General features: G+C 39.6%; 1 protein-coding gene across 1 annotated transcript in view; it reads right to left on the bottom strand.

Moving 5' to 3' along the window:
• Positions 1-620: 620 nt before the first annotated feature.
• Positions 621-13,598, bottom strand: part of LOC129772808 (protein phosphatase 1B) — a 37,407-nt gene continuing 24,429 nt past the window's right edge. The window contains exon 2 of the mRNA XM_055776285.1: positions 621-11,633. Coding sequence (XP_055632260.1) covers positions 10,346-11,455 — 1,110 coding nt within the window. The 5' untranslated portion in view covers positions 11,456-11,633 and the 3' untranslated portion in view covers positions 621-10,345. The remainder of the gene's footprint in view (positions 11,634-13,598) is intronic.

Genomic DNA, 13,598 nt, shown 5'->3' with positions numbered 1-13,598 from the left:
GCTATAGTATGACTCGATACAATGAATACAACAAGAACTACGCGCTTCCAACGACACCTCGCGGAAACACCGCAGGATATTTTTGACAGCCTAATATATTTCTGTAGTCATATATTTATTTGACTTAGGTTTATATTTATGTAGATCTTAACTATTTAGACTTGTGTTTAAAAATGATAAATGTTGACTTCTTGTCTTCTTCTGCATGATTGGATACTTAAACAGAAGAAAAGTGTAGTAATGGCTTTCACGGATTCTACCACGTTATCTCATTTAACCCGTTTAAAGGATACAAGTTCACACAGTAAACGGTTTTTAGGGCTTTCATTTGATGTACAAAAGAGAAAAAATGCAGATTTTGAACAATGAAAAAATCAATTCAAATGCATTTACTATAACACAATCACAGTCCTATGTCAAGATCCCGTCCGTGTCCCCAGGCTCAGACCCATCAACTTTTGTGAATAGAAAAATTGTGAATGGTCTACTTAGGGGACCGGCCCCTTGGTGACATTCCTCAATGGTGTCCTCGTTGAGGATGAAACTAACGATGATGTTCTCGTGTCTGAACAACGTTTTCAAGAAAAAAAAGGCTGTGATTCCACAAAAACAAACCACCATTAGTAATAAAACACCAACTCTATTTGTTCTGTTTGCCCATTTACAAGTTTGTTTTTTTTTGTTTAATAATAAATACCAGGTTCTTATGTATATTTTTCGATATTGGAAATGGTATTGTTCAATAGTCATTTTCAGTATCCGTCTCTCAGTTACTATGCACGTCAGCTCCAGTTTGAAAAGCTATGTCCACTTATACTCCTCATGTTTGTATTGGATGTGTGTGAGGTGATTTCTAGCAAAATGGAGCATTTGCATGCTATTCACTGGTTTCGGCATGCATAAACTCAGACAGTTCTCTGTGGAATCTAATAAGTATTCTTTATCCTCAGGCAAAAATAGATTGTTTCACTATATTTCCATCTTTTGTAGGTGTACACAACTGAACTGCACAACTTTTTTGATATTTTCTACACTCAGTGTTTCTACGCGTGTCTGCCGTTTTCGCATTTCGTTAAGTAAATCGAGGTATTCTATTACTAATCATAATCATACCGATAACTAAAAGTAACAACAAAATTATCCAAGAAAAAAACCTATTCTACTTTGTTTTGTAATCATCATCTCTCGAACTAAAAATAGAAAAAGAAAACAAAAGAACAGTAATTTCAATGGAACAGCTAGGAATAATACCCAATCGCTCGGCAATTTCACGGACAAAGATCGCACACATAAGCGCAAAACACCATTTATTCGGGGGATAGCTCAGGTTTCCGAATCTCTATCTCACTTTCTTATCGACTAAAATGATCATCTATATTGTTTGTTGTATATAATATTATTAGCATTTATCTTTCCTTTTTTTCTGCTGTTTTCTGATTCGTTCGCTCCAAATCGCGTGGGATAAAATTAGCAGAATTATCATCAAATCTATCGTTCATAGTTGTTTTATGTTTTTCCCGCTTTTGTCTTGCCTTAAACATAACACCACATTTGTTTACTAGTTTTGTTTCACCATCCGTGTGTTTGAGAATGTTTCTTTCCATTTCCCTAAGCCTACGTGTAATTTTTAAACTGAAGTTCAAGCATTGAACCGAACGAACAATGCTGGTTTTTATATATAATCTTCTACAATATTTATCTTCTTTTGCTCTACTGTTTCTCCACCTTCTCCTTCGCTAGTTTGCTTTGAATGTATCATGCTGAAATGTTTTGTTTTTGTTTGTTTTGTAGTGAATGTATGTGAGTGAATGTTGTTTTGTAATGTGTTTTTTTTTGTCTATCATTTTTTTTTCTCATTTTGCATTTACTTTCAAAATTGTATATAACAAGTTAGCTGTTTACTTTATTTATTATGCCAGAGACAAACCTTGCTTTTTGTTTTTGCTTGAGTACAGATGTTGTGGTTGTCTCTTTCCCGACACCCGTGTAATGCAAACAAGCACTTTATTACCCTAAATGTTCAGCTGTTGTGTTGTTTGGCTTGCTGATATTTTGTTCCTGCTTAATCTTTTTTTTTCCGGAATTTGGCTAGATAAAAGTACGATGCACAATCTACACGATTTTTGTTTCGAACGTTCAAGATTCAGGGCTTCCAAAATGAAGTACAGCAATCGTTCGCTAACTGGTCCTGGTTTAACTGGTCTGCTTTTTAACTGGGCGAACGTTAACAGGTCCTTGGACCAGTGAAAAGGCAGAATTTCGTGAACAATCGACGCCATATTTAAATGGAAGATTTGCTGTGAGGGGCATTCGAGTGTAATTTGAAATGTTATGAAAATTGACATTATTTTCGCATGACAAAAGCATTGAATAAATTACAGAAAAATAATTTCCTCAAATTATATTTCATACCTGTTGTCGCATTCAATGCGAAACTTCCATTGAAATCCTTTTGTTTATCCAATTTCATGATCAACGCGAATTAAACAATTCATTGAAGTTCCCCTCTATTTTATTTGACGTTTTCCATGCCGGACCAGTTAAAACGCGAATGTCGATAACTGGTCTTCCCTTTTCGCCCAGTTAGCGAATGTTTACTGTAATTGGAAAATATGAAAAAAAGAAAAACAAAGTACTCCCACAGCGACTATCCAAACGAAAAAAAGTATCCTGGTTGAATATTTTATTAACAATCCGGCGACCATAAGATTGAAAATGACACTCATGACAATGATATTCATAGTTAGAAGCGAAGTACATTTACGTGACTACGATAACATCATGTTGTGCAACGCGAAGCGCGGTTTTCACACCACTGTTTCATGAATAAGTTCATTAAAATTTTGCAAGAATATGGAAATAAAGAATAATTTTCCAAAGAAATCTTTACTTCAAAGACTCCGAGTGCTCGCAGGACCTCTTCGAGTATTGTCCACGTTTCGTGCCAGTCGACCGGTCTTATGAGTGTTCTGTACAGGAATCATTTCGCACGATTGTTAAGTGTGTTTGGCCTTAAGTGTTTGTGGATACCATAGTAGGTACGACTCTCATTGATAATGCGTCTCCGGATCTCGCGACTGGTATCATTGTCAGACGTTACCATTCAGCCAAGGTAGACAAATTGGTCCTTTGCAACGAATTCGTCGCCGTCCATCACTACACTTCTACCTAATCGGGTCCTGTCCTGCTCGGATCCGGAAGCTAGCATGATTTTAGACGCATTGATTTTCAGTCCAACTCTCCCTGCTTCGTGCCTGAGTCTGGTGTAATGTTCAGCTACCGTCTCAAATGTCCTGCTGATAATGTCTACATCATCAGCAAAGCAAATGAATTGACTGGATCTATTGAAAATCGTACCACGCATGTTAAGCGTCGCTCATCTCATAATACCCTCTAGCGCAATGTTGAACAGCAGGCAAGAGAGATCATCACCTTGACGAAGCCCCCTCCGGCACTCGATTGAATCAGATAATTCACCCGATAGTCGCTCACAGCACGGTATTCTATCCATCGTAGCCTTAATCAGTCTTGTAAGCTTCCCGGGGAAGCCATTTTCGTCCATGATTCTCCCTAGCTCTTTTCGTGTTATTGAAACATATGCGGCTTTAAAGTCGATGAATAGATGATGCGTTGGGACTCTGTACTCACGGTATTTCTGGAGGATGCAAGATGAAGATTTGGTCAGTAGACGATAGACGACGGAAGACGATTTGGGAAAGTACTTAGGACGGACGGTGATTGCACGAAAGTTTTCACAGTCTAGATTGTCGTTTTTCTTGAAGATAGGGCAAATAACACCATCTTCCCACTCTTGCGATAGACGTTCTGTTTCCCAAATTCGGACAATCAGTCGATGCAGATAATTAACCAAAGGGCCCATTTTGATAAGTTTCGCTCCGATGTCAACTTCCAGTTGATTTGTTGTTCTTAACCTTTTTGATAGCATTCTTAACTTCACCTATAGTTGGGGGTGGGTTATCTTGGTCCTCTGCCTGTACGCCATTCAGCTGTTCATCGAAGTGCTGCCTTCACCTTGCGGCTATTTCACGTTCGGTCGTCAGGATACTACCATACTTATTCCGACACATTTCTGCACGTGTCAAGAAGCCTTTTCGGGATGCATTGAGTTTCCGGTGGAACCTTCGCGACTTATGAGAGCGGTGCAGCTGTTCGAGTTCTCTCAACTCCCCATCTTCACGGCGACACTTCTTCTCCCTGAAGAGTTGGGTTTGCTGTCTCCGCTTCTGTCTATATCGTTCCACGTTCTGACGGGTAGCTTGACGCAGCATTAGCTTTAGCGTAACGTTCACCTTGTATAGCGCTTGCTGATACTCATCATCGAACCACTCGTACCGTCGTTTTCGTTTCAGGTGTCCAAGTATGTTCTCCGCTACGATGTTTAGGGGAAGTTTCAACAAATATATGGATCGATCAATTTCTAATTGTGATTCGAACTTTTTGTTCTAGTATTTATCATGGCCCGGAGGTACGTTAGGAGAACAATTCCTATGTATTCCGTGGAAACGCTGAAAGCAACAGCAACTGTTGTGCGATGAATATCAATGGCACTAGCAGAATCGGCACGGTTTTACGTCATACTGAAACTTGCCGAATATACGATCAGGTATGGGGAAAAATCGCATCGAAATTCGTTCAACAACACTCATTCACAGATAAAACTCACCCTTCTATTCTCCGTACATGCCTCACTTTATTTGAGACAGAAAACATTCACTTATCGGGTCTGATCACGAACGTCACTTTACGGTGAAAACGAAATGATTTGTATGCAAGGTTATGTGCACTTCATTTTGTTTTCACTGTGAAATGGCATTCGTGATCAGGCCCATCGTCCTCGCAAATTTAATTTTCGAGTTGAACGGAAAAATACTGTTTCGATTCCGCTCATCTATTCTCAGAGAATTTTGCATTCTCTCATTTGCCTCTCAGAATGACGTTAGATAGTGAGAGAATCGAATTGCAAGCTTTTGCTTGAGCCAGCGAGTGTCTCTGTAAAATCATTCGTTCTTCACTCAAATAGCAATCATTGAAGCCTCGATCGCGGCCGTAAAATATGTGTTTCTGTAAAATCATTCGTTTTTCACTCAAGTAGCAATCATTGAAGCCTCGATCGCGGCCGTAAAATATAGGTATATGCAAACCTTTTTTTCGTACGGGGGTTAGGGACCGCATAAAAAAAGTTTTCCCCAAGAAAATAACTCAAAACCACGCCGTTCACCGTTCGCCGTTCGATTTTCTTTTGTTTCCCTGCTTTGCGATGGGACAGTTTGCCTTTTCGGTTGAGCATGGTTCTGTTGTGCTTTTAGTTGCATGTCGAAATTTGTTTACTATTAGAAATCATGTCATGCACAACTTAGAGCATTTGATGAAAAGATGAGAATGATTTGAGAAGTGGAAAATTTAGACGCAAATATGCTTTGTTCGCACTGAAATGCATATAAACCATCGAAAAAAATAAATGGACGATTACTTCGTCAAATACGCTTCTTTTCATATTCCACACAAAAAAACCGCACACGGACAAAAACTGCACAAAAAATCGCACGAAAAAAACCGCCCAAAAAAAGGTTTTCCTGTAGATAGTTGAAATCGAGTTGTTTCCTGTGCACTATTGCAATTACACTTTTTTGTTTCTTGTATGGAACGTTCTAAGCGAACTCAAAAGACCATATTAACGCACGTTATTGGTGAGCAGGAAGGTAGATTGATGTGCACTTGAATGTTGGCAAGGAAACAAGGGAAAATAAAACCATACATACAAATCATACATAGATTGAGTCTATTTTGACTAACTCGTTATTTTGTTTCGTGCGATCCTTCCAAAGGAGTATTCATGCATAGAATGTTTTTTCACTCTTTTTTTTGTTATGTTTACTCTCAGTCCCGAATAAAGATGGTCGGAGAGTGAAAAATTATTCATCGTGCAATCTCACATTCTTTTCGCCATGATTATTCCAAGTAGATACAAGAGTGAATTATAATAAGGCGAGCGAATGAACTTTTCCATACTTGGGTAGCACTGTCTCGATCATGTCAATTACGGAGAGATTTCCTCCGCAAAAGCTGTGAGTCGAAGGTGAAGTGCATCCCGTAAGAGGTCTAAAAATGCTACATTTCGAGTAGCTTATCAGTACACTTTCAGAGGCACTAGCACCGTGTACTAGGCACACTCTGACTTTGGGCGAAAGAAAGTCAGACGTAACGATAATCGGAGAAATTGGTCCCCTTATGAAAATCTAACCGAGAAGTCAATACAAACACTAGCACCACCACACCGAGAAAAATTTCGTATTTTGTAAATCGAGATAATCTCTAGCCGAGCTCGAATTTCGTGTGTTTATTGTTTATACAATTGTTGTGTGCAATTGTATATATCTAAGCGTTTCTGAAATGTTATTCACAGGAAAATATCAGGGACACAAACCAAAACAAAAATAATTCTCTGAAGATATGCAAGTCGTTTGGCTTGCTCGAAAAATTCAGACAATTGCACCGATAGCTTTCACTCGGTCGATGCTCTCGACTTGCTCGGTATCTATAATAGTAAACTAGAGCTGACGAACAAAATTTCTATCGAATCGATTTTCATAATAGAGCCCATTATTTTTAGATGTGCCAGGAGAAACTGGGAAAACATTCCTTATTTGATTGTTTTTTTTAGTGATTCGATCAAAAAATGACGACCTTAGCTCTCGCCTCCAGTGCATCTGGAAATTGACAAGGCGGACAATACATGTTGAGAAAAAAACATTTGGCAGCTCTGCTACGCAACATCACTAGCTGCCAGACAAAACAAGAACAAATTGCATTGTTGAGTTTGTGTAGTCTACCGGTTTTCCACTTTTACAGGGAATTCAAGAAAAGTTGACTAGCATTCCTGGCATTTCGCTCATTCGTTTTAGTTGATTTTTCAATTGGAAAACAGTTACTGCTACGGCTAATGTGGAGAAACACACGAGACGGTCCAAAACATTGGAGACGAAGATCGAAATATTGGACTGTTCTAGTCAAGAAGAGAGTCCGGCTGCAGTGAGGAAAATGTTCAAGCTGAGCGATTTTACGGTGAGATCGACGAAAAAAAATGAGAAAACAATTCGCAATGCAGTAACAGCTGGAAATGTTTGGATGTCATGTTTGACCAAAACCTAAATTGGAACGACCGAATAGTGTATGCCATATCTAAGCGCTCTGGTCTTGTAGTAGTATATTCAGGAAAAAGTGTGGACTGAAACCGAGAATGACTCACTGGATTTACTCGGCAATAGTGTGACCCAGACTAACATATGTTTCATTAGTGTGGTGGCCTAAAAATACACACATATCAGCGTAGACTTCGATAAACTACATGATCTGTCATGTTTATCAATAACATGAATAAAAGGCTTCCACATGATGGTCCAACCATAAGAGAGAATATAACGCCCTTGTTGAACAAGAACCGTCTTTGAGCAAGAGTGACGGAAAAAAATTGTTCAGTGTGGTTGGTTTTTTGGATTTTTGAAATGAATGAATAATGGACTTTTTGAAATCGGGAATGCGTTAAAGAAGACGAGACCGGTAGGTCTTCAACGCGGACGAGAATAGCCTTTGATGAAAGGAAATGTCATCTCCCACGTATCTGGCCAAAAATAAGAAAACGACGGGTGGATTCAAAGCTAGCAATAGATAGAATCACTCTTTTTTTTCTACAGCAATGCATCGTGAGAGAGGCTTTTAAAGTCCTTACTGATTCACCGTTCTTTGCGACCTCGTGCGAGGAAGGGGCAAAATATATGGCAAACCGGGAAGCATAAGTTACGACAGCTGTATTCAAGCAGCGGTTTGACGGAATGTACAACCCAAACGTCAACTTATTTGAAAAAGAAAGATCGTCATTTTTATGCTCTTCTGCTGGTCAATAATACCCCCGGAAATCTGATAATCGCTCACTCTGCTATGGAAGTAATCAAACATATTGGTGCAGCTATCGCATATAAAATGCCCTCTACACTCAATGCTTGTTGGAGGCGCATCTGGCTTGGGTGTGAGAACAATCGTCTACATGTTGTAGAGACAAATGACGTCTCTGAAAATATTTTTTTTGTCCATGCGGGGAAGATGATGACTCGCGACGATGTTGAGGAGTTATGTAGGGAACCGGTACTAGGTGATGAGGACCTTTCTGACATGCTACAACACTCGGAGCAAGAAGTAGTTCTCGCTAAGAGATCGGTTCGGGAAATGAATGTTGACAAATTGCAAGAAGGGTTGAGACTGACAACTGGCACACCCCTATCTTCGATAACGATCCCTATGTAGAACGTGCATCCCTGATTACCTCAAATGTTGTATGGCTCGATACAAGGAGCTGCACAAATCTTTGGAAAATTTGCTTACTGCGTTAGCTTGTTAGAATCAATGAACCAGAAGATGCCATTTTTAATTCCAAAACCCTTTTTTGACTTTTACAGATTGAGCCGACTTTTTTAGAATTACTCAGCCATTCCCGACTAACATATGGTTCAATTTAGTGAACCGGAGATCGCTATTTTGGAATCCAAAATGACCCAGGTCATTTTCAGTTGACTTCTGGTTTGGGTTTGCTACCTGGAAGTCATCATATTAAATTTCACAATGACCTCAGAGATCTATACACTATTCTAAAATACCCATGTGGGGTCTCAGCAATTTTCGAATTATATCCTGTTCGATTTGGCCAATCAGAAGTGGCCATTTTGGATTCCAAAATGACTCCAAATATTACTGGTCTAAACGATTTCAAAAACGTTACCGTTGTGTGGTCTATTGTTAATTTCCGGTTAATTTTTGTTTTTTTAGTTAACCGGAAATTAGATTTTGCATCCCAAAATGGTCTCAAAGAGCAATATTGAATATTAGCTAATCAATACGATTCTAAAAATTTAGACATTGTGGGGTCCCATGACCATTCCCGATGACTGACTTCCGGTTTTAGTTTGTTTGACCAGATGTCCTTATTTTAGATTCCACAATGATTCCAAAAATCATTGCTGGACATCCGAGCCGATTCCAAAATCACCCATGTTGTGGTGTCTCTTGGCCATTTTCGTTGGACAAAACTGCTCATACTGTAGAATTATGGTTGGACACATCGTGTCAAATATTAATTTTAAACAAATCACGTCTCAAATAACAAATCGTGTAATTTCAAGGAAACCGAGTAAAAAATTGTTTATAAAATCACGTAAAAAAGTCGCACGACAAGAATCCAATATACACATAATCGGTTAATTTGAAACCTGGTTTCATTGGGTTGTACAAGATAAATGGTTTTCAATGTTTTGATTCAATGTTATGCTTCCAAGTAATATGAAAAGTACCCTCCAAAAAAAGACAGTTTGTGAAAACGGAACGAATATTCTACAGAAACAATCTTACGTTTGAAGATTGTTTTTTTCTCTTCTTTAATTCTATTTCCAGAAAAAAAAAATACAACGTAATAGACGTTCAGAAACTCAGAAATTTGTAAACACTATTAAAATTCTTCTAAAATTTATCAAAATTCCATGCCCCCGCGGTGGCTCATAAAAATGATTCAAGTTGATTCATTCAGAAGAGTAAGGAAAAAGCTCCTAATTACCCCCTGTGAACGTTACCTCCTAAGAGAGTGTTTAAAAGGTATCCATCGCCATACGCACATCAAGACCTATTCGTGCTAGCCGCGCTATTTTGGCACATATTCAATCCAATTTTTACGTGTAGTGTATATGATAGCTATCACCTGTATAAGGTGCCAAATTGTGCAGCCATCAATATTCGGCCTTACTTTCCGAGACATCAATGGTTGATTTTAAGGAGTGATCCTATCTAGCCAATCCCATTCTCGTCTGATGACATACACTCGATCTGCCCTTACCTTGGATTAATGAATGATTATTATAGTTCCTCCAATAATCGGCTGGCTGTATTATTTTAATCCTTTGTTAAGCTCTAGTATTTTACCTCTTTACATAGTGATTCTATCGAGACGCATCTTCGAAAAATAAGAAACGAAAACCAAATGAACAACCTAAAAATCGGATTATGTATATGTGTGTAATATTATTCATAACTCTACGTCCGAAGACAAACTTTGCGACCCCTTCACGATGCTCTTAATCTCTCTCTCTCTCGCTCTTTCTCTCTGTCTCATTCATTTCCCATGGTTGTAGTAGTCCCTCGCGCTTGCCTTCTCCTCCTCTTCCTCCTCCTATACATGAATATGATTTTTTGTTATTTCCGCTAAAAACACATCCCGCTGTTCCTGTCTCAGCCTGGACAGCCGCAATTCGGCGACCCCACGTGACGTCCAGAAACCACCGCTGCCTCAATAGCTACCCACTTCGCATGTTTCCGCCAGCTTCGGACACAGCTCCTGGAATACTTTCGACACGAATGAACACTTGGCGTCCAGACCTCCACCCGGGGGTAGATCCAGAATAACTTCCTCGCCCAACCGTTTCAGCAGCAGACCGTACTCCACGTTCGGGCCCATCTCGGCAACGATTTCTTCGATCTTCTTGCGCAGGGCAGCTTCCATCTTCTCTTCCTTCTTGATGGCTTCCTCGTTGGGCATTGGCGCACCCGGGAATGCAATGATGATTATGCTCATATTGTCGCGGCTTCCCTTGTGCAGACACGTGTCGATCACCTGGTTCGCGATGTCCTCCAGGTTGTCCGATATCAGCATCCGACTGTGTATAAAATGGCAGAGGTTGTCATTGCTCATAACGTCCCACACACCGTCACAGGCAAGCACCAGGAACTCGTCAGTGGGATCGCGATCTTGGCAGAAAATTTCCGGCTCGGGCGAAACCAACTGTTCGCACTGGCCCAGATCTTTTGCGTTTTTGAAGTCGTAATCACCGAGCGCTCGCGACACCGCGAGACTTCCGTTCACCCTCTGAATCATTACCGTTCCGCCGGCGTTCTGAATTCGTTGCTTCTCCCCGGGAAGTATGGGTTTGTGATCCTGAGTGGAGAAGATCGGTGCACAGTTGCGACAGAGCACAGCTCGCGAGTCGCCACAGTTTGCAATGTAAACATTATGACCGGAAATGAATGCACAGACAGCCGTGGTACCGGATTTGTCTGCTCCGGAGGCCAGCTCCGGAATATCCCGCATCGTTTCGTCCAACTTCAAAAACCCGGAATGAATACCTTTCGTGATATCATTATTGCTAAATTCCTGTGTTCGTATAATCGACTGCAGAAGATTTTTCGCACAGTGGTCTGCCACTTTGTGTCCAGCGTGACCATCGAACACTGCAAAATAGTTCCAGTCATCCAAACCGTCCCCGAGACCCGTCTTGGCGTAATGTGCATCTTCCATTTCGCAGCGCCAGCCCTGCATCGAACCTACCCCGAACCGCAGACCGTTGCCCTCGCCATGCTCGTTGTGCTTGGCTGTCATCGGCTTCTCCAAAAACGCACCCATCCTATAGCTCTTGAGTTCTCTGCGTCTCTCACACCAATAATATGAACATTGAACCGTACGAGTTCACCCGATGGTGGTGCTCTGCTACTTCCTGCTGCTACACAGAGCTGCCGCACCACTTCGCCGTTTGAGTGATCTTTCTTTGCACCTGGTGGTGTGGTAATCAGTTGGTCGTTATCTAAAATTAAACAGAAAGGTAGAGAATGTAGGTATATTTTGGATTTGATAAGCAACGCTTTCTATTAATCCCATTAGCCAATTCATTTGGTCGAACACGGTTGTCAATGGGAGGCAAACAAAAATAGAGATGACCTCAGCACAGCACAATCACACTCAACGCACCAGCACCCTTTCATTGTGCACAGCATCAACCAATGATGAACTACACTCTTCCCGCCCGTTCTGCTCGCAGGGGGTGGTGGGAAGCTTTCGGTTGCCGTTGTTGCATACAGCACTCCAAACCCCTCCCGAAAGTCTGCGGTTTGAAGAGTGCGATGGTGTGTTGTCAGCTAAGCGATAAGAGACTCGTCGTCTGGCGTTCTGGATGGCCACCGCAAATTTAGTCATACACGCTACACTTTACGGTATGAGGTTTTTTTTTCATTCACGGTTCGCATCTGCGGAGCTGCTGGTAACTGACAGCGCATCACGTGTCTTATCGTGGTTGTGCTTATTTGATAACACACATGCAGTGACTCAAACTCGAATTCGTACGCCACCATGCGGATCCATTAACTTCTTTTGAGAGTTGAAAACAACCTTTCGAAACATTCTATATACAGCCATTCCATGTCAAACCGATATAGTGATTCTCAGATTTTCGAGAAAAGTGATAGATTTGTTTTTTTTTCATTTTTTGTAGAGTGACCATTTCCATTCTAGGGTGCTCCGAAACATCGACTTTTTCATATTTTTTCCAAAAATGATTTTTATTCCAAAATTTCTATAACTTGTGAACTACTGAACCGATTCCGATGATCGACATATTAAATTGAAAGCAATTAGCTAGTCTTTTTTGGAAAAATGCTGTACTAGAAGAAATACGATTTTGTTTCCGTAATTATTGATAGTATTTGTTTTTTATAGTTTACATGGTCTCGGGACCAAGGGCGCCATATTTTTGTTATATTTTTTCTTCACAGCTGCGGTTTTTTTACATATCACATCCAAAAATCAGAGAGGCGTTTTTTTTTGTTCTTGAGTTATGATTTTTCAAAAATAACCGATTGTTCGAATCCGGAACCACATTCTGTTTAGAAATGTACAAAAAAAAACCCATTAAATCCATTACTATCCTTTTCTTCTGTTTATTTAATTATGCCGAAGAAGACATAGATGATGATGATGTTGGATTAAAGAGGCTGTAAACTTTTCAGTTCATTCGCCTCTAAAGACATAGAGTCACCATGTATCATTTTTAAACACAAGTCTAAATACACTCAGGTTTCTTTAAGTGTTTTTTGTGCGGTTTTTTATGAGGTTTTTTTACGCTGATTTTCCAATTTAGCCGTTTCATTAACTGTGATTCATTTGACACAAAAGCTTCTTTCTCTGGGCTTTCATTGTCTTCCAGGTAAAAATAATGAAAATTTCAAACTCATTGAATTAGCTAGCTTGACATTTTTATTGACAACCTTGTCGCATAGTACAACCATTTCCTCACGTATGTTTTCATAAAAACATTTGTTGTTAATGGGAAAGCCCTCTCATCGTTGGGGTTTCCACACGAGAGTCTGGAGACCATTTTTACTATGCTAAAAGGTTCCGTGAACATATTGTGCAACTCTAAAAGAAATTGAACTAAAAATGCAGATTTTAAAAACTTGTATTTTTGATTCGAACGAAAGTTTGTTTTCCGTTTGGGTTGGAGGAAATATGAGTTTTCCACAGCATTTGGGAATTTTTTGACTCAAGTGTAACTTTTAATGTAACTGTAATTAGTACCTTTTTTATTTACAAAAAAAAATTAATTTGCAGTATCTAAAATACACATTATTTATTTATTTATTTATTTATTTCATATAAAATACAAATCATGTAGAAAATTTAAAAAATGGATACAAGATGGTAAAGCTACTTTTGACTAACTTTGTGAAACATCAATTTTTTACGAATTTTCGAAATTTCGAATTTTTGTATGTTA

Source organism: Toxorhynchites rutilus, chromosome 3 (assembly GCF_029784135.1).
Source record: "Toxorhynchites rutilus septentrionalis strain SRP chromosome 3, ASM2978413v1, whole genome shotgun sequence".
In the NCBI taxonomy this organism is placed as follows: domain Eukaryota; kingdom Metazoa; phylum Arthropoda; class Insecta; order Diptera; family Culicidae; genus Toxorhynchites; species Toxorhynchites rutilus.
This window is presented reverse-complemented; position numbering and strand designations above follow the sequence as displayed.